This window comes from Crinia signifera, chromosome 7, assembly GCF_055691185.1.
Source record: "Crinia signifera chromosome 7, ASM5569118v1, whole genome shotgun sequence".
NCBI lineage: Eukaryota > Metazoa > Chordata > Amphibia > Anura > Myobatrachidae > Crinia > Crinia signifera.
In genome coordinates this window covers 61,321,951-61,344,674 of record NC_139223.1, presented here as the reverse complement: position 1 = coordinate 61,344,674, position 22,724 = coordinate 61,321,951, and the positions used below count along the sequence as shown (strand labels likewise).

At 45.4% G+C, this 22,724-nt stretch overlaps 1 protein-coding gene across 1 annotated transcript in view; it reads left to right on the top strand.

Annotated features, from left to right (window-relative positions):
- The first annotated feature begins 7,477 nt into the window (after nucleotides 1–7,477).
- CYTH3 (cytohesin 3) overlaps nucleotides 7,478–22,724 on the top strand; it is a 124,318-nt gene continuing 109,071 nt past the window's right edge. Inside the window, exon 1 of the mRNA XM_083153208.1 lies at nucleotides 7,478–7,661. Coding sequence (XP_083009334.1) covers nucleotides 7,643–7,661 — 19 coding nt within the window. The 5' untranslated portion in view covers nucleotides 7,478–7,642. The remainder of the gene's footprint in view (nucleotides 7,662–22,724) is intronic.

The following is a 22,724-nucleotide window of genomic DNA, read 5'->3' as shown; positions in this document are numbered from 1 at the left end:
TGCCCCTGTATGTATATGTATGTATGTATATGTGTATATATATATATATATATATTATTATTTTTCTTATTATTTATATACATTTGGTCTATCTATAATACTTTAACTGACCCGGCATATACTGGGTCACCTAAGTGTCCATCTCCGTGCTTTGCTCCGCCCCTCTGAAAACCCCCTTCTGAAAATCCTGCGTTTGCCACTGAGCCGGATCCGATCCTACTATCGGCCAAAGTTTTTTATATATCGACTGTGTGAGTCCAGACTGATGGTCATAGGTGCTGACGTGGACCATTCTTTTTGCTTTAGTGGCTGACTGTGACTGTGCTGGAGCCTCAAATTTTTTTATGGCTTTTTTGAGGCAGCGGTCAACACTAGTCGGTGAGTGCCCCCTCTCTAGGAATCGTAGACGCATTTCCTCCAATTGGGCGGCTGCGTTGTCCTTAGAGGAATTTATCCTGAGGACTTGCAAGAATTGCGATATCGGCAAGCTCTCCTTAGTTGGCGCTGGGTGTTGGCTGTTCGCATGTAAGAGAGTGTTTCGGTCAGTCTCTTTCTTGAAAAGGGTGGAACCGAGTTTAAACCCCTCTCTGTACAACCTCACATCTAAGAACTCGATGGAGTCACTTTTGATATTGTAAGTGAATTTTACAGGCTCATTCAGATTGTTCAAATAGCTGATCATCTCAATAAATTCACATTCAGTGCCAGACCACAAAATAAATATATCGTCGATATATCGATAAAAACGGAGTAGTTTCTGGCCAAATCTGGGCTATATGTGGGTCGTCTCAAACGCCGCCATATAAAGGTTAGCGTATGATGGCGCTATATTTGAGCCCATGGTGGTCCCATTTCTCTGCTCAAAGTACTCCGCCCCATACATAAAAAAAGTTTTTTGTCAATTTCAACTGTACCAGACTTAACAGGAATTCAACTGGTGGGTGTGTGTGTCCTGCCTGGACTAAACTCGTTCGTAGTGTTTCGATACCCTGCTGATGTGGGATTATGGTGTATAACGATTGTACATCCATCGTACACAACCACACATCAGCAGGTAGGTTGTCGACACACATGACCTTGTCGAGAAAGTCTCCCGTATCCTTAAGGTAGCTCGGGACCACCTTCACGAGGGGCTGGAGAAATTGGTCAACAAATACCGCAAGCGGCTGGAGGAGTGAACCCATGGCGGAGATGATAGGTCGCCCTGGTGGGTCCTCCAGCCGCTTGTGCCACCAAAGGAGCCACCAAAGGAGGGGTGGGTGGAAGGGTAAGATACCCAAGAGACAAGAAGAAACAGACATGATCTTTAACCTGTCAACCCATATGCTTAGTGAGAGTGAGCGGAAGGTCCTTTCATATGGCCTTTCATTTGTACCCACCACCCCGCATGATCAGTTCGAATGGTCAGTAGACCACTACAAGTTTTGCCGTAAGTTGCGTCTTAGAGAACAATTCCATGACTCTAATGACGCAATGCTGCATGTTAACCAACTCAGCAGACCCAGCACCTATGATCCAGTATCCAGAAATGCCAGTATAGGCACATTCTCAAGAATGGCCCAAAATGAAATGTACCATATGGGTGCCATTAAGCCCAAATACTTCAATTTATCAGTGTCTGAAAGACAGGCTCTCCAGTCACTAAAAAACAACACCAATATTGTCATTCGCCCCGCCGACAAAGGCGGGGCGATTGTGCTTCAAGACTGGGCCCAATATGACTCTGAAGTTCAGAGGCAACTGGATGATGTGCAGACTTATACTCATCTTAAACAAAATCCCACGAGAACCATTAAGAAACTTGTGGATGATCTTTTGGCCATGGGACTGAATGCGGGATGGATCGATAAGAAAACCATGCTTTACCTGTCTGTCGATTACCCCATCTGTCCCATCATATATATGTTACCGAAGATCCACAAGCGGCTGGAGGACCCACCAGGGCGACCTATCATCTCCGCCATGGGTTCACTCCTCCAGCCGCTTGCGGTATTTGTTGACCAATTTCTCCAGCCCCTCGTGAAGGTGGTCCCGAGCTACCTTAAGGATACGGGAGACTTTCTCGACAAGGTCATGTGTGTCGACAACCTACCTGCTGATGTGTGGTTGTGTACAATGGATGTACAATCGTTATACACCATAATCCCACATCAGCAGGGTATCGAAACACTACGAACGAGTTTAGTCCAGGCAGGACACACACACCCACCAGTTGAATTCCTGTTAAGTCTGGTACAGTTGATATTGACAAAAAACTTTTTTATGTATGGGGCGGAGTACTTTGAGCAGAGAAATGGGACCGCCATGGGCTCAAATATAGCGCCATCATACGCTAACCTTTATATGGCGGCGTTTGAGACGACCCACATATATCCCAGATTTGGCCAGAAACTACTCCGTTTTTATCGATATATCGACGATATATTTATTTTGTGGTCTGGCACTGAATGTGAATTTATTGAGATGATCAGCTATTTGAACAATCTGAATGAGCCTGTAAAATTCACTTACAATATCAAAAGTGACTCCATCGAGTTCTTAGATGTGAGGTTGTACAGAGAGGGGTTTAAACTCGGTTCCACCCTTTTCAAGAAAGAGACTGACCGAAACACTCTCTTACATGCGAACAGCCAACACCCAGCGCCAACTAAGGAGAGCTTGCCGATATCGCAATTCTTGCGAGTCCTCAGGATAAATTCCTCTAAGGACAACGCAGCCGCCCAATTGGAGGAAATGCGTCTACGATTCCTAGAGAGGGGGCACTCACCGACTAGTGTTGACCGCTGCCTCAAAAAAGCCATAAAAAAATTTGAGGCTCCAGCACAGTCACAGTCAGCCACTAAAGCAAAAAGAATGGTCCACGTCAGCACCTATGACCATCAGTCTGGACTCACACAGTCGATATATAAAAACCTTTGGCCGATAGTAGGATCGGATCCGGCTCTTGCACTTGACCAAAAAGTGCCACCTATGAATGCTTATAGACGGGGCCCCAATATCCGACAGATGTTGATGAGGCCGATGATGAATCCGTCACTGAAGACATCAACCTGGCTGACATCTGGAAAGAAGGGCTGTTTCAAATGTCCTACATGTATTACGTGCAGGTCAATGACGGCTGGTGCAACATTTGCCCACCCACACAGTGGCCAAAAAATTCGCATCAATAAAAAATTGATCTGCACCATGGACCACGTGATATACATTTTAATATGTCCAAGCGGACTATACTATACCGGACTTACCACTCGATGCTTCCGTGAACGCATGGCTAATCACAGAACCTCGATTAAGGCTGCGTTGTTGGCCGGTAGCTCGGATAAGCCTGTCGCGAGACATTTTATGCAAGCTGGGCATCAAGTGTCCAGCTTAAGATGTATGCTCATTGATCATGTGCAGAAAAACCCAAGGGGCGGTAACCGTGAATTACAGTTGAAAAAACTCGAAGCAAGGTGGATTAATCGCTTAAACACCATCGACCCAAAGGGTCTCAACGAGTATAATCATCTCAGCATATTTCTCCAATAAAACAGTGATTATGAAGTGATACCTATCTAGTATAATAACCACTGGTCAAATATATCTATATCCCTGTCAATATCCTTTATAGTATAATTTTTTGTCTTTTGATAAGTTTCCTTTTATTGTCTAGTCTTTGTGTATATGTATTTTATTATAATCATCAGTCATTTGTGCCCCTGGCTTAGATCAACATTGCTCCAACTAACAGCATCCACTATGTTCTACTTTTCAGTACGTTTACACACTAATCATAGCCACTTGAAAGGGTTAATATATGACACTACACGGCTGTGTATGTGTCCCCTCTAGCGGCATCTAACAGGCTCTATGCGCGAGGATCCGCCCATGTACAGGGCGGGCGAGAGGTTACATATCTCTCCTTCCTAGCTCTCTTGCGTTCCAGCCGGCGTGCTGCTGGAACGCAAAACCCGGAAGTAAGATGCGTGTCACTACGCGGACATCCGGTCCGGACTCTGACACAGTGGGCACACTAATCAAGGTAATAGCGTGTTTACACGCTTGATTTTCATTTATTTCATTTATCTTATTTGTCCTCACCAGCGCTAAGCCTGTCTAATTGTATCTATATGTGTATTAAGCTGCAAAACAGATATATCTGTCTAGTTTGTGTGCGTTTCACTAGCACCACCAATGGCTGATTGAGCCTCACAGATGTGAGCAATGTTGCTAATCTAAGGGGTATAAATATGACTGCAGTGGCATGTGTCAGTATATCTCTCTTCTCTGCCTGCTGTGCTGATGGCTAACCTTTATGTCTTGACAAAGGCCCCTTGAGGGTTGAAACGTCGACTTTTTGAGTGATACTTTGCATTAAAATTGCTGACTGAAGCTAAACTGGTGAGTGCCCCTGCTTTTTATTAAGCATCCTGGATATATATATATATATATATATATATATATATATATATATATATACAGTATATACTACAGACTACACTGGCTTCACCACTGTGATTGGAAGCCCTACCTACCAGTCACCTGCATGACAAGCAGTCCCATGGGAGGTGTTTTCTCCCTCCGGGACTGCCAGTCTGGGACCACTCCCTGCCTTACCATGCAGCCCTAGCTGGATTATATCTCGGATCTCCTAAATATAGGAATAAATTCTCCTATAGCGCAGTTGGTAAACACAAATTGACATGATGTACAGGGAGGGTGACAGGAGGGAAACATGGAAGGACAACAGGGACAGAGAGAGAGGGACAGCGAGAACAGAAAGAGAGACAGCAGGGGAATAGAGTAACAGAAGGGACAAGGAGAGTGACAGCAGGGACAGAGAGAGGGACAGCAAGGACAGCGAGGCAGGGGCAGGAAGAGTGATGCTAGGAGCAGAGAGTGACAGCAGGAACTGGTAGAGTGACAGCAAGGACAGAGGGACAGGGAGAGTGACAGCAGGGATAGAGAGAGGGACAGCAAGATAAAGGGACAGAGACTGACAGCAGGGACAGAGGGACAGGGAAAGTTACAGCAGGGACATACAGGAAACAGGTAAGAGAACCGTGCCTTAGACTGTAAATGGTGGCGATGCACAGGAGGAGGCTGGGTTAGGGGGTGGCAGTGTGGAGGAAGCTGTGGTGTGCGTCAATGGCAGTGCAGAGGAGGCTGTGGTCAGCAGCAGTGGTGCGGAGGAGGCTGTGGTTGGCTGCAACCGTGGTGCTGAGGAGGCTTTGGTCTTCTGTAGTGGCAGTGTGGAGGATGTTGTAATCAGCAGCAGTAGTGGCAGTGTGGAGGAGGCTGTGGTCTGGAGAGTAAGTGACAGCAGGGTCAGAGAGAATGACATCAGGGACAGAGTGACAGCAGGTACATGGAAAGTGACAGCAGGGACAGAATGAGTGACAGCAGGGACAAAAAGCGGGGCAGGAAGAGTGACAACAGGAACAGAGAGAGGTACAACAGGGACAGCAAGGACAGAGAAAGGCACATGAAGAGTGACAGCAGGGACATAGGGACACGGATAGGGATGCAGGGACAGGGAAGGCAGGGGCAGGTAGAGGAACATCGGGTCAGTGAGAGGAATGGCAGGGGCAAGGAGAGAAATGGCAGGGGCAGTGAGAGGGACAGCCGGGCAGTGAGAGGGACGGCAGGGGAAGGGAGAGGAACAGCAGGGACAAGGGGAGAAATGTCAGGAACAAGGGGAGCAATGGCAGGGTCAGAGAGTGGGACAACAGGGAAAGAGAGTCAGTGACAGTAGCGACTGAGAGTGACAGCAGGAGAGGAGCATGACAACAAAGACACAGAGAAGGACAGCAGGAACAATGAATGACAAAAGGGAAAGGAAGGAGAACCAGATCACTCTACCCCCTCATGGGTGCCGGCAGGAGGAAGGCCGGCCCACCTGGCAGAGAACCAACTGTGGGTGGCAGGAGAGCCCAGGCCCATGGGAACCACATCAGTGGCAGGAGGTGGGCCATCCACCAGCAGGGATCCAGCTGTGGTGGGAGGAAGGAGGAGAGCTGGACCACCCCATGTGTGTGTCCATCGGGGGTGGCAGTGGGAGGAGAGAGAATGGCTGCAGTGCCAATGCCGGGAGGGGACCAGCAGCATTCAACATTGTAAGAGCAGCAGGCTGGCCACTCCCCCCACCTCCTGCTGCACAGGGCTGCCTCTGAAAAAAAGGTACTTCCGGATTAGTGGTAAAGAAGTGCAGGTATGCAATACCGATTCATACAGGCCCACTTCGACTACTGACAGCAACAGTGTTACTTTCCTGTAAATTTCCCTTAAAAGCATACTTAAATAATTGGACCCACTCATTATGAAATTCCACTGGAAAAGCCTAGAGGTCAATTTTTTTGTGACAACGCAATTTAATTTATAATGACATGCCTCTGTTGCTGGACCATGATGAAGCATCTGCTATCTTGTCCACACTTCAAGAAGAATTGGCAAGATCTGGGCAGGAGGCCATCCTTCTCAGGAGCACTCTGACAATATTTACTACCAAGAAGTCAAGTAGTCTTGTAACCATAGCAGGGAAACATTGCACCTAGAAAGCCAAACACTAGTGGATTTCCCACTAGGCACATGAGTGACTTGCTGGAGCAGTGGTACATTATTCTCAATTTCATCTGAGCCCTGCTAGGTCAATGGCCACATGAGGCCAGGTGCCTTTTTTTGGTTTCATCATTACAACTTTTTTTTTGGAACTGGTGATGGGGGTCATGATCAATACATTGTGGTGGTGGAGGGGGGAGAGGTTAATGTTGCTTTGGTTATCGTGATGCCCTAACATGAGGCGTGCAATAATGTGATGTTGTGCCTAGGGGCTACTTGACCCCTAAATTTGCCACTGGAGCCAAATGCAGGCGCTAATGGCTCAGGTACCGGTGCCTACCCCAAACTAAAGTAACCAGGGGTTCCCATGACCACTGCCATCACAAGTCAAATACTATATATATATATATATATATATATATATATATATATATATATATATATATATATATATATGTCTACTTATTAAGTCTAGGAGAGAGATAAAGTACTAGCCAATCTTCTGTTGTTTTTCAAACACAGGTTTTAACACTGGAGTTGGAACTTTATCTCTTTTCACTTTATCAACGTCCAAATAAACAAACTCAATCATTTGTTTCAGAATCCCACAGTCGTAAATTGTTTAAATCCTAAATAAATAAATAAAAATACCAGTTATTTGCAATCATTAAACATTTTATTATTATGATTATTAATAATCATCATAATAATCAGCTTAATAATAATATTAATAATCATAACATTATTAATATTAATACTACTAATAATAATAATAATGACATGACTGAGAGACCCCTGTCATGAACTCACAAAAAATTTCCCAGTCAATAGTCTGCCAGTCAGAAAACTCTCCTCCTGTTTATATACACACCGGGAGGCCATGTGACTCCCCGGGCACGGAGTGGTCGGGGAGAGGCGCGTCACGCGCCGGGAGGCGGGGCCACAGCAGCAGCAGCCGGGGAGAGGGAGCTGAGCGCAGCAGCCGCTGTGTGTTGCAGTGTCAGTGAGTCGGTGACTGTGTGTATGCGCTGGGGCTGCGGCTGTGTCAGGCTCCTTTCGTTGCTGTCTGTTCGCCTGTGAGAGCAATTCCTGATACCGAGCGGGGATGGAGGAGGACGGGGCCGGTGAGTAGCTGCTGGGGTGGGGATAGAGGTATCATTGCTAGAGAGAAGCAGCGTCGCTGCTGTGGTAGCGAAGGGTTAAGTGTCATCTGCAGCCTGACAGCTCCCCGGTGTAGTCCACTGACCGGTGCATCCTCTGTTACATGCTGCACCATGTAGTGGGGGTTGCCCATTGGTTTGTGCAGTGAAATCTCTGGGTACATATGCATTTTGTACCTTATGCAGCTAAGGCACAGTGTTGACTCCCAAGTAGACAGAAGGGTTAATGTGCTGTCATTGCTCTGGTCTGCCAGTAGCCGTAGTAATGAATGAATGTGCTCTGCATAACCTGGCACCAGTGTGCCAGCAGGAGGGAATGGGTTAATGCAGCTTCAAATGCCATCTATTACATTCCTGACTAGGGCTGATGGAGTTCATCTATCCTGTTGTGTCAGGTAATCATTGCTCAGCAATTAAATACTGCTGCCTTGCTAGTCCCAGTGCAGAACGGTATGCCTAATGGCAGATGGATGTGCAGATTCCTCACATGATTGTGTATAGATCATTTTCTTATGTGAGTAACAGGCTAAAGATATTGCACATAATGATCTGCCTGTTTTCATCTGTCCACCTTGTAAAGATTGGCTGTAGTAATATATATACCCTATTTTGCACTGGCATATGCACTGTGGTGCCCTGTGCAGATGGATGATGGTAGCAGAGTGTAGTTTGCTATCAGGGAATCCGGCTAAGCCGCACATAGGATCTGCTCAGCAGTGATGCAGAATGAGGCCACCACTCTGTAGGGATTAGCTGAATGCTCATGTGGCATCTTGCTTCCCAGGAACACCAAGTGTGGGCATCATTTGTGGAGCTGTGCTAGAATGAAGAATAAAATACTGTACTTCCCTGGAAAACCCAAGTCTGGGCATCCACCATGGAATTGTAATGGGAATTAAGGATAAATGCACTTTCACTAATCCTGTTGTGTATATAAAGTGATATAAATCCTGTTGGTATATATTTTCTTTAGGTTTACTAGACTTGGTTACTCCAGCATTGATCCAGTTATGTTATTCTAGTGTGTGGGTGGCGGAAGCCCCAAAGTCTGTCTGGGGTCTTTCTGTGAAAGCAACAATCATTTTCCTTTCCCTGAGACTTCTGGCTGGTTTACTTTATATACAGTATGTGCATGTATATTCTTTTGAAATGGATACTGGAACTTACCCCCCCACCACCCTTGGCAGTGTTTAATGAATGCCTGAGTTCATTTTTACGTGAGTGCAGGTAGTCAGTGGGTGAGGTTTACTACAGGGTACCGTAGTCTGTGTGCACTCTGGAAAGATGTTCTAGGTCCATTGCATAGCTGTCAGTAAGTCTTGCAGGCCGCAAGGATCATCGTGTTGTTTGGTTACTAGGGGCATGGCTCATTGTCTTCTCAGAGATTTTCTATGTACATACTTGCATCACACGCGTTTTTTTGTCTTGCACTGAACCCTGCAGAACATTGCACAATGCTTCATTACAGATCTAAGACAAGAGCTTTTTGTCTTTATACATTTGTCAGAAAAAAACAGCTGCAGTGTCCGTTTTTTTTTTTTAACCAGTCTGATGTTATCATTGCTCATACATTACTATTATATACTGGATGAATGACAGGGCCAATACAATGTCTCTTGTAATCTGTCATCTCTCTACCCTGTGTTTCACTCAGTCATTTGGGAATCCTTCACCTTTTCTTAGTTAAACTTTTTAATATTTTGGAGATAGCGATTTTTGACCTCTTTGGAGGGAGGGAGCGTTAACACAACAATAATATTAGACTTAATTGCTTTTACTGTCTTATTAATGTATATTTACAGCCTTATGTTAAGTACTGTCCAAACCGTGGCCCTCCAGCTGTTGTGAAACTACACATCCCAGCATGCCTTGCCATCGTTTTAGCATTCCCTAATAGCAAAACTGTGGCAAGGCATGATGGGACTTGTAGTTTCACAACAGCTGGAGGGCCATAGTTTGGATATGCATGTTTACAGGGATAAAGTGAATAGCTATTAAATAAACTTTATATAAGTTTTATAATAAAATAGTATTTTTGTGTTATCGGTCCATCCCTAATCTTCTTGGGCCTATCTGTTAGTTGATACAATCTTTACGTTATCACCTGTTTTCAAATGATGCTGATACCCAAACTCCACTGTCACAGTACAGGCTGTAAGGATATCCATGCTTGAACAGTTTGACTTAACCAATTGGGTTTAAGTTGGGATATCTTGAAAATTGTTCTGTAATAGTGGAGTTTGGGAGTCTACACTATGGGACACATGTAGGTAGTTGCTTTTTTTTCCAGGGTGGGGGTATCTCTCCACAAGCATTAGTCTTCTAGCATATTATATTGTGCATTTTGGTGTCGTTGAAAGACTCTTGTATCTCAGTTATGAAGGTAAGGGTTGGGCCGACGGGTGCCTTGAAGACTAGAGGAAGAAAATGAAAATGTGGATGTAGTGCATCTCCCGTTTCATATTGGCGCATGGTCCCCATTCAGTTAAATGTTTCTGAGCTATACTAGTGCCAGCAGTTTTTCTACTGAAGAGCTGATTTTGGGTGGGATGTTCTAACATCCGCAGCCCAACTCCGCCGCCCATCGCCGACATAATTACTGCATATGCTCTAACATATGCGATAATTAAGGACAGCTCTTGCGTTAAGAGCTGTCCTTTGCGATGAGTCAGCGGGTCCCAGTGGGTCCCGGCGGCTCCCCCCTCCCTCCCTTACCCGGCGCTGGTGTTGCTGCTGCTGCAGGTGAGCGGGCTCTCTTCCTCCTTCCTGCACCCAGAAGAGGATTACAGTGCAGGGAGGAGGAGGTCACAGGGACAGGCAGCACAGCTCTGTGCTTCCCTGACACAGGTAAAGGGGGGGTCGGTGCGGGGCGGCGGTGGGTTGTGGTAGAAGCTCATAGACTTCTATGGGCCGCGATGCCCCCTGTTGCGGTAACCCGGCGGGGGATGTTTAGAGCATCCCAAAATGTGGTAAAAACCCTGAGAACAGGGGTCTTACCGCATTTTTACTTTAGAGAATCTCCCCATTTGTCCTTATGAATACAGTTGCTTCTGGCCTCTTCCTAAACCCTGTTCTCGAGGACCCTAACAGTTCATGTTTTCCAGGTCATCTGTGGATTTTTAAAATGTGACAGTAGGCTATACACAGTACACCTGCAGGTGGAGGGGTCCTTGAGGGCCGAGTTTGACAACCACTGTTCTAGATGGTTCCTCTGAATTTAAGGGAAAACCCTAAAAGTATTATCAGTTTCCCATGATCTTCTCTTTGGACATCAAAGCATTTTTTGTGGCAGGGAGAGACCATAACGAACATTTTGGCAACTGGTTTTGTTTACAGTCAGAGCTTCCTGGTGGCGGGATAATTTTGGGATGCACAGCTCAAAACCTTTTGTCCAAGAGACAGTTTATCCATCGTTTACCTGCCAGTAGTCCTCAAATTATAACCAGAAAGCAATGGAATGTGGAGAACTGTATTAATTCTACTACTACTAACATTGCTGTATACTACAAATGAAATATATCTTGTCTTTAACTGATGTATATTAGATAAAAGTTTTTCAGTATCGAGACGGAGCAGTTTTCAGCCCAGCAATTTCCCCCATCATCGCTCAGCAAACACGTTGGGCAAAAACGCCCAGTGTGTATGCACCTTTAGTAAACAAGGGTTTTCCGTAGCTGATGCAAAACTACTATAGTAGACCAGAATGTGCTTTGTTGAATCACTTTCTGCGTTCCTTGCCATTCCTCCTCAGGGCTCGTTGGAAAACAGCATCCCCCTGGCTCTCCTTTTTGTTTCTGAAGGAACGCAGATGACTTTTGTCTGAAGGAAAAGGATGTTTAAACTATTTGACCCTATAAATTCAAATATATTTTGCTTATGTTATAAATCTTAATAATAAATTAGACAATGAAGTAACTTGCCTGTTCGGCCACCTGTGGAGCCCATTGTGGGACTGGTCTGCTGCTTCTGTACATGTGTTTCATTTTAATGGAGCTGGAAGGCTCTGGGGACCTGTTGCGTTTGTTTTAAGAAGGAAGTGGGCTGACCTGTTCGGTTGCCATGAAGTGAGACCATTATTATTTGTGTTTTGAGGAACATCTGGGTTCAATTTATTACATTGAATTTTCCAAATTCTTTCTAGCCACAAGTTGATAATATAGTAACCTATGAAACTTTCCTATATTTTCCATTGTCATAATTCATGTACAGACACATAGTTTCTCTTTTGATTGGTGGTACTTGGGGTGTAGTTCCACTTTCATATGGCTGCGGACTCCGCTTTCCCTTATTTGATGTTTTCAAGTCTATTTCAATATTGGCTCTGAGCATTATTCCAAGAAACTGTTCCTTTCTCTTCAGAGGCAACGCATTGGGATACATGATCTTTATCAAATGTACTCCCGCCTCCTGGGTTGCTACATTGTTTCCAAAGACATAAGTAGTGTCACTTGTGGTAGTGAAGCTTTCTATCAATTTCTCCCTCCTCCAAATACCTAGGTTTGTAGATACTGGAATTTATGTAGAATTGGATATATGTCTAATATATATATATATATATATATATATATATATATATATATATATATATATATATATATATATATATATATATATATATATATATATATATATATATATAAATCTGAGTCACTCCAAGGGCTTGATGAAAAAAGATAAACTTTTTTCATCAAGCCCTTGGAGTGACTCAGATTCTTCCTATATATCTGCATATATATACTCCCGGCGGCGGCACTCAGAATAAATAAGACACCAAAGACTATGGGTTTTTAGCCGACGTTTCAAGGCCGTCTGGCCTTTTTATCAAGGTGCAAAGAGACAAAGTATACAGACAACCATACATGTATAAATACCTGAAGGATCCCTGCACGTCTCCCGCCGCATCCCTCAGGGCGTCCAATGATGAAGTCACCTTCTCGGAGCGTCACTGGAGACGTGAGGAGAACCTGTATCACGTGATAAAAACATAAACGTAACCATGGTGATGAAAACATAATACATAAATCAAAGTAAATAAGTGAAAAAACATCGAACTGCTACACGGAAGGCACCGGGTCTTATACCTTCTTACCCTGGTTGATTCCACATCAGTTGCTAACTGAGTGCCACCTCGAGGACTGTATAAATATAAATATATATATATATATATATATATATATAATTTTTTTTTTTTTTTATGGTACTTGTGTCCTAGAACGGCGCCCAGATTTCGTACGTACGGTATCGTAGGGAAATCGCATCGCATGGGCCATTATAGCGGCATGCAATGCGTTTTGCAATGTAATTTTTTCAATGCTCTGTGTGCCCCACTGTATCGCATCGCATTGCATCGCACCTCCCGCAAAATTGCATGCGATTTTATAGGGTGTGCGATGCCATTACATTACCTATACAATGATATCATTGTATGTCCTAAAAAGAGGTTCTACACACCCCCCCACTATCCATACCACCTGAACACGTCCTCCGACCTTAACATACCCCCACTATCCATGTCGGCGTGGAGTTGTTTTTTATATAGTGTGTCGAGCGCAGCGAGCCACCGAGCCCGAAGCGTGGCGAGTGGACACGGATTACTTTACATGTATTCCGCGTCCCCTTTCGGGGCTCGCTGCGCTCGCCACACTTCGGACTCGGTGGCTCGCTGTGCTCTCCACACTATATAAAATCAACTCCACGCCGACATGGATAGTGGGGGTATGAAAAAGTCGGAGGACGCGTTCCGCCACTCGCCACGCTTCGGGGTGGCGTGGATAGTGGGGGGGGGGGGGTGCGTAAAACCTATTTTTAGGACATACAATCATATTATTGTATACCTAATGTAATGGCATTGCACACCCTATAAAATCGCATGCGATTTTGCGGCAGATGCGATGTGATACACTGGGGCACACAGAGCAGTGAATAAATTACATGAAAAAAATCGCATCTCACATCGCATGGCACTAAAATGGCTCATGTGATGCGATTTCCCTACACAGAATAGCCCACTAAGCAAATAGCTTAGTGTGCGCCGTTCTAGGAAACAAGTACCATATTTATATAATAGAAAGACTCTATCCAACTCTACATAAATCCCAGTATGTACAAACCTAGGTATTTGGAAGAGGGAGAAATTGATAGAAAGCTTCACTACCACAAGTAATAAATTGACACTAGTTATGTCTTTGGAAACAATGTTGCAACCCAGGAGGCGGGAATACATGTCGACCTTTTAACTGCCGACCTAACCCATGTCGACCTAATAAACCTGTCGACCTAACCCATGTGTACCTAGACACAAGTCGACCTAAATGCATGTCGACCTACTGGTGTCGACCTAATTTCTGTCTAACAACTTGCTAGTGAGCCAATGACCGTATCCCGTATAAACACATCAAACACATTAAATACACACAAATATATTTTATTTGTTTATGAAACAGTTTCAGAGCATGAAACAAAGGGGGTGATTCAGGTTGGTTTGCAAAGCACATTTGGTTTACTAATGGACAAAACCATGCTGCACTGCAGGTGGGGAGGATGTAACATGTGCAGAGAGAGTTAGATTTGGGTGAGTTATTTTGTTTCTGTGCAGAGTACATACTGTCTGCTTTATATTTACACTGCAGTATAGATATCAGTTTGAATTGCACACCCCACCCCAATCTAAAGGTGCTCATACACTAGTAAGATTTATCTTCAGATCTGGCTGGTTGGAACAAAAACATGGTTATGGATGAGTGACAGTTTGTCAGTTTTCCAGCATTCCCAAGCAAATGGTCAACTGTCATTTGCTCTCATCCATAACCATGTTTTTGTTCCAACCAGACAGATCTGCAGATACATCTGCGTGTGTATGGCCACCTTTACTCTCTCTGCACGTTACATTGCTCCACCTGCAGTGCACATGGTTTTGTCCATTAGCAAATCAAATGTTCTTTGCAAACCAACCTGAATCACCCCCACAGTTTGTATACTATCTTAGGCACTGAGTTTGGATGCTGAGCACATATCTAGTGCCTGTTACATATCATAACCCCAATAGTGCTCTTAGCAACAAAGCCCATTGTGAAATCTATGGTTTTCTGAATAATTTGGATAACAGATATCCAGATACTGAACCTGCACTATAATCTGATCTCTGCTCTTCCTGCTGACACGTGAGCACCAACACTAGTAAATGGATGAACCGAACCTTGTACTTTCTACTCGTCTTCTTCGCAGCACCTGAAGTGCGCTCACTACACGTCTCGCTGCCTCTCTGCAGCACTTTGTGCTAGTTCTCCAACTCATGAAATGCCATTTTATTATGACCCATCATTAACACTTCTGAACACTGTCGGTAATATTAAAATTGGTGCAAAGTGAGCACGCGATTGTCAGCTTGTGGGCATTGCTTTAATTGTTACTCTGCCAGCCCGACACCGCGCAACTTGTTTTCTTCTAAATTAACTTTGCTTGTGTGCACAGACCTATTTCCTTTTATTCTGCAAAGCTTCATGATGCATGTAATATAATTAGGTACTGTGTATGCATGTAATATAATTAGGTACTGTGTAACCAGAGGGTTACACAGGGTATGTATATATTACAGTATGTGTACTGTGCGTAGGTGATGCTAACCAATGTATTGGGTCTCTATACTGGTATCAGATTGACCACTGGATTGTGCAGCTGTGACCTGACCTAGTAGTCAGCCATAGCCTGAAGGACCTTACTGCACTCCCCTTGTTGGGAATTGTTCAGTAGACTATGGTGGCCTTGTTTGCTAACCATGCAGAAGTGTGAACCCGTAGCTGCTTCTATTTCGTGCCATTGATGCGATGTGAGGGGGGCGGAAGCTTGCCACGGGCCTTAAAATACAAGAAATTGTCAATTTCAATAAATGGAAGAGGACCCCCTGTGCGCAGTGTGCCACGTGATGTCTGCCATACTTGCTAGCAGTCATCTGCGTTTGGAATTGAGGGCACACGCGATGCATCTGACATGTCACTCTCCCCCATCTCTGATGTGTATAGCTGCCTATACGGAGTTCTTTATGTAGAATCATTGACCTTGCTGTCTGCCCTTTATAGTGTGCGTGACCCCATAAAGGATTGACTAGGACGGGTCACTGAGCACCTAATTTGACAAGTCCTAGTGCAAACCCTCAGTACAAAATGCAAGTCTTTTGTCCTATTGTAGAGCTAATGCAATATTGCAGAATTGTGCTCTAGAAATTCAGTCACATTGACCATTACACAGGTGCGCGTCTGTCATTGTATTAGTGCAGCAGAAGCTGAATAATGAGTTTTCCCCACTATATACAGTCAGCCACATGGTGGAAATAATAGAGGGCAATGGTAAAGGGGGGGGGGGGGGTGTCTATAGACCAGTGGCAAGGTTATGGGTGTATCATTCTGAGGGCTGTTGTCTAAATAAAAACAATTGAATTGGCAGACACATAGGGGTAACATCCCATCTTCAATAGACATCCCATCTTAGTGAATTTACCCCATAGTGTCATATTTTCTACTGCTATTTCTTTCTGTCCCAGTGGTCTGCTCTCTGCTCTATACACTAAAAGAAAAACACAATTTGGGACAATTTGGGGGGGGGGGGGGGGGGGGGGGGGGAGATTCTCACCTTGGCAAAACCATGTTGCACTGCAGCTGGGGCAGATTTATAGGAGGTCATTCTTATTTGATCGCTCCCCCACGCGCCATCCTGTTCACACCTAGCGGTGGGGGCGGGGGTCGGCTGCACCCATGGGAACGCCAAGCACTTCATGGACGTACCCCTGAAAACGCTGGGCGTAACCCATGGTAATTCAGCTGTGCTGGGGGCAGGCAGGTGACATCACTGGATGTCAGCTGCCCGCCCTCTTCCCGTACAAGGTAGCCGCAAATCTAACACACCAGAAAGTGCCTTAGATTTGTGTGCACCTTAGAAATCATTCAGCGGTCTGCGACCATCGAATGATTTCATCCTGAATGGATGTTTATGCTCGTGCGTGTGAGGGAACTCGGCGTGCAAGGGGGCAGCGTTTAAAGCACACACAAAGCTGTGAATTTCGTAGCTTTGGGGTTGAACCAGAATGAGGGCCTTAATGTGCGGAGAATGCGTGTCCCATGTAAAATCAAAGCTGCCCAGTATGTGTTCACTTCAAGCGAATGCAGCCAGCATTTTCTATGCAAATATAAATAAATAAAAGCATTTGCACCCTTCATTTGCAACATGCTTTGTTCAAGGAGCAAATTATTTATTTTATCTTATTTGCCCCTAATGCGGAATAATGCCCTTTACAGTCAAGAAAAATCTAGATCTGTAGTTTGGAATACCATTTCAAAATGCATTCATACTTCACAAAGATGTTTTCCTAATTTGTATCAGAAAAAACAATCATATTTGCTGGTATTTAGAAAGTAATCACATGCCGCCTGTTTCCAAGAGTCAGTATTATCTGCCTGGGCAAAAGAATTCAGATATAATCCTGGCTCTAGGAATTATGGGTAGAGAGAAGATAATCTCTCCTGGTTTGCCCTTTGTGGCAGCTGTATATACATGGCAACCATCTAGTAGCATATGCTGACCAGACACTTCCATATTCTACCCCTTTCTCACCAGAAAATGCAGGAAGCCACCTGGGAATTTAGCCCAGGGTTTATACCGGAGCATTCCCGGGTTGGCCCCATTCACACCAGAAAAGTCCCTGCATTTTCTAGTGTGTGCAGGCGGCGGAGGCGGGCAGGAGGCGGAGAGTACTCACCCCGGGTTGTTGGTCCTTGGTGCAGGCTGTGGATTCACACAGGCGGCGGGCGCAGATGACCAGTGAGACGGGCGCAAATGACGCAGCTCACCGGCTGCAATGAGGGCACCGGAGAGCTGCGTTATCTACATGTCCTGTCATCTGCACCCGCCTCCTGTGTGGATCCCCATCTGACAGCACGCACCGAGGACCGGCAACCCGGGTGAGTACCCCTACCCCTTTCACAACAGAACAGAAATTCCGGATCATTCAATGGATTTTTGACTCGGGAATTTGGCGGGTCTCCACTCTTTTGTACCTTCCCGGATAAGAGCTGTTTCCACTGCTCCTTTCCTGGGAAAGATCTGCTAAAAACCCTGTTTGTGTCCAGGGTAAAAATCCCAAGTTTACCCAGGATTTTTAACCATTTCGGGATATGATCATTAGGTCTACAGCAACTAGGTTGACAGGCATTGGGTCAACACCACTAGGTTGACATGGGTCAAGGTCGATATGGGTCTAGGTTGACAGGTCATTATGTCGACACAAGCATAAGGTCGACATGGGATTTTTCACTGTTTTTTGAGCCGACATGTGCCGACAGGTGGTATTTAATGCCCTACCATCCACTAGGGCGTGGTGGGAGAAAAAAATAAGCTTTGCGAGTGAAGCGAGGGAATGCAGTGCACTTCAAACTGTGTCCATGTCGATTGTTGACATTCGGGTAAAAAAAAGCATGTCGACCTTTTGACTGTCGACCTTACCCATGTCAACCTAATGCTTGTGTCGACCTAGACATATGTCGACCTTGACCCATGTCGACCTAGACCCATGTCGACCTTGCTGCCTGTCGACCTGGTGGTGTTGACCCAATGCTTGTCGACCTAGTTGTTGAAGACCTAACAACCCACACCCCACCATTTCTACTGACAAAAATCATGGATAGGTGTGGGTTCATGTGCAAAAAACTGGGATTTTTAAATCAGTGGAAAAGGGGTATAACATACCTTAGAAATTGCCTAGGTCCTTTACTGGCTATCAATTGAAACCATGCCTGACATTGGAGATCTTGTAGAACTTGCAAATGGGAACATTCTGTCAAAGATGTGTCTATTCTGTCCTTCAGTCTCACACATGGTATGGACTTGCTCTTGGTTATTTTCCCCAGGTCTCGACAGAGGTCACTGGAAGCTAGAACCACTTCCTATGCATTAGCGGTGTCGGAAGTCACTACCTTGCCCTCTGACTTGTACGGACTTGCCCAGGGTAGAAACTGACCAAGGGTCATGGTGGGTCAGTGTTGTGCGATTGAGGTCAGCTTACTTATGGAAAGCAGAAGCCAGCTGAGATGAATAAGTAACAGCAGCTCTGGGAATGTGTGCTGTGCATGTGAATTTGACCAGAGGTGCTCATACATGAGAACATGACACGCTGACCATGTCTGTGGCCATGATCTCACACAAGTTTGTGGTATCGACACAATTTTCTGGCGGTCCATATTGTCGGGCTTGATTTGCTGGCACATAATGTTTTATATATCCTGCTTGTGTTGGGAAATGTCCCAGAATGGGGAAAATCATCTTATACAATTGAACATTTTGATTGTTGGCAAAGTATAGTTTGGGGATTTTAAGGCTAACAAGTTATTATTATTATTATTTTTTTAACAAAACATGGTGTATGGTTATCAGGACTTACAGGTTATATCACCAACTGTCTTGTGGTACAATTGGCTAATACACTGTGGGGTTTATTCTGGTTCACTCGCAAAGGCAAATTCACTCTGGACAAAACCATGTGCACTGCAGGGGGGGCTGATGTAATATGTGCAGAGAGCGTTATGTAGTGTACACACCAGTACGATTACGCTGCCAACTGTATGACAAGATACCGCTGCTGTGTGGAATAAGTGCCGCTGTCCAGGTGTAGAGGACCTTCCTATTAATCATGGGTCTGAGAACTGTCCTTGACACTTATAAGTATCATGCTTTAAACGCAATTACTGTGAGCCATATGTTGGGGGATAGGGATTTTATCTGCATCCTGACCCATAAGAGTCCCTGTCTTCTGCTAAACAGTGCTTCCAGGCAGGGTTGGTGCCGCATCTGGAAAGTGGTCTTCAAAAATTAGAGTTTCCATTTTACAGTGCATCTCTACTGTGTTCACTTCACAGCTAAAGCATCTTTAAATTACAATTCTAATATGAATGAGAATGAATATAATCGCTACTGATCTCCCATCTTAAGCGATAGGGGATCAAAGGGTTGTATGCATATGATTTTTCCCCCGTGCTGATCATGCTCATTTCGGCCGGTTTTAGTGCACCCTCTGGCAGAAACCATTGAATACAGCTGGCGGCACGCACTGGTGTATGGATGGCCACGAACCATTGAATACTTCCCACTAGCCATCATCAGGGAGCACTTGCCCTACCCAACATGATCATTCTCAGCTGTATAGTGTTATCTGCATTTGAAGGCCACTACATCTCAATAAAGTGAGGGGAGTTGTTAGAACAGAGGCATCTTTCTGTTCTACCCACCCTTCCTGTTCCTGAATTCTGCCAGGTGTCCTGTAGATTGGAGCAATGTGTCACTGAGGGCTTGGGCTTGAAAGCTGCCTTACATAGAGCACACATGACAGTAAAATGTATTTCAATTGATGAAGGATGTGAAATAAAAAAACAACCCATTTCCTTTGACTACTAGTTATTGCTGTTTTATATTAAACCCTGCATTGTTTTCATTGTAAGTTGTAATAAACACCTTTTACTAATGTATCGTGGAGCCTTTTATGTTGTGGGCTTTCTGGGCTTATAGTCTTTAGTCTTCCTTTAATGCACAATTATCTTTTTCTTTCAACTAAAACTGTTTGCACATGTTTTCCAGATTGTCTTGCCCCCACCCCTATGTCTTTTTCACTAACGTTTTAATTTATTTACATATATTAGCCAGGGGGGTCTATTAAATAATTGCCTTTTATGTTGATCTTGCAGAACAAAAGATTTATTTTTAACTTGGCACTAGCTTTATGTGGTTAACTTCTTATGTGTTTTCCTCCATAAACTGCATGTGGGGCTTTTTAAAGCCTTTTATTTTTAGATTTATTCTTCCATGTCGGTATTTCAGTCATTGCACTGCGGGGGGGGGGCAGGGCTAAAATGACGCGATCGCGTCATTTGACCCGCGGACCCCCCCGCCAGAGGGGCGTTCACGGGTGATGGATGGATATGCGGGAGGGTTGCCCCCCTTTCTGGGGGGGCCGGGAGGGGGACCCGATTTCCGGGACCCTCCTGGCCATTCCGGGAGGGTTGGCAACCATGTGGATGATCTCAGACCCTATTACATATGCATTCCCACTGGTCTGCTCTGGGTTCCTCCTACTTGTTACTAGGAGACACTTCCATAACTATAAGTGCACTTACGTGTGCAGAAAGGTCTGAAGAAGAGCACCGTGCAAAGCTGTAAACAGCCAAAATCTAACCACTGTCCCTTCAGAATTATAAAGATGATTAAATATAACAATATTTGGTACTTGTGTATTATCTGGGCGCCCATTGCATCGCATACCACTAATTAAGGTAAACGATGGGACCCGATTTCAGGGTTTTAAAACCCGACTGTACAATTTTTTAATCGCGTCACATCGCCTGCCATTATATTATGGCAGGCGATGCGATCATAGCCGATTTGGGCTTATTCCTATGTTAAATGCACCCCCAGACCCGATTTTTAATTGTACACCCACCCTGATGGGAAATTAGTATGTTAAATGCCCCCCATTGTAAACTCCACCCCACTATTAATGCCAACCCAAAGCGTGGCGAGCGCAGCGAGCCCGCGAGGAAGGACAACAGGGCTAGTGTACATGATAATGGATGGATAGACTAAAACAGGGTACACACAGACAGGCAGCACTAGTGGGGTGTACGGAGTGAACGGTAGTAAACAGCATAACAATGACAGGAGACAAGGTGGAGCACAGGAGGAATGACACGCTATATACACTGAGACTGACTCTACAGCCCATGTAATGGATCCCCCCCTGCAGGTGTCCGGGCAGGGATGACACTGCGGGTAGGACTGCAGAAAAGATCTTAATGAAAACTCTATACAAATATATGTGCAAGAACCAAAACGATGGAAAGATAGGATACTGGCGTATAGTTGGTTAACCATGAATAACCTATATTGTTAACCGCTGGCTGGAATAACAGAGGGGAACAGATACTTAACAGAGAAGTCAGGACAGATCCTCAGACAGACTCTATATCCGGCGTTGGACTGCCCTCAGAGAAACAGCTATAAAGGGACTGGGCCCAATCACCGTGTCCGAGACCTGCTCACACTAAACTAATTTCAGCTGCAAGGCTGATTTTGCTGCCTGCCTGGCGTCCGCGTCGCCTAGGCAACCACTGCGGCAGCAGGGAGTCCGGGGAGGAGACGCTTCCCGGCTGCCTAGCAACGGCAGCCGGAAGTTCGGGCCCGGAAGTGCTCCCATGTCCCGGCTGCTTAGCAACAGCTGGGGTGCACACTCCGGGTCCCGTCCGCCGTGAACAGCAGCCGGCGGCGCGGCTCCCAACAATAGGTTGGGTGCTGCCGGAAGAAAGCCCTGCAATTGTGAATGGGATCTTGTAATAAGTGTGGATGAGAGACGCAGATCTTGTGCAGAGGTCTGGTGGAGATATATTTTGAGATAAGCGATGAGATGTATGTTGGTGTAGTCAGGTTAATGGCTTTGTATGTGAGTAGAAGTATTTTATATTTAATACGATAGAACAGGGGTGGCCAACCGGTCCGAGGTAAAGAGCCTAAAAATATCAGCAATCAAGCCAAAGAGCCGGCATCATGCGCGCGCCAAAGGCGCGAGCGACAAAAAGGGGTGTGGTCAGGGGCGTGGCCAGGGGAGTGGTCATATGAAAAAGGGGGAGTGGCTACATGACAGAACTTTATGCCCCCCACAGTGCTAGGTATGCCCCCAGTGCTACACCTATATGTCCCACAGTGCCACACATATATGCCCCACGGTGCCAGATATGCCCCCACAGTGCCACACATATGCCCCCACAGTGCTAGTTATGTGCCCAGTGCGAGATATGTTACCACAATGCCACATATGCCCTCTCACAGTGCTAGTTATGCCCCCAGTTATAATTTCCCAGCAGCAGCACTCACCGTTGTTGCTGCTGCTGCCGGGCGGGGAGAGGATAGTCTGGCGTCCCCCTGCAGTCCTGTCATGTCGCAGAGGGGAGGAGAGCACACCGCACGTCTCCTTCCCCTCTCACTTTCCTGTGACTGGGC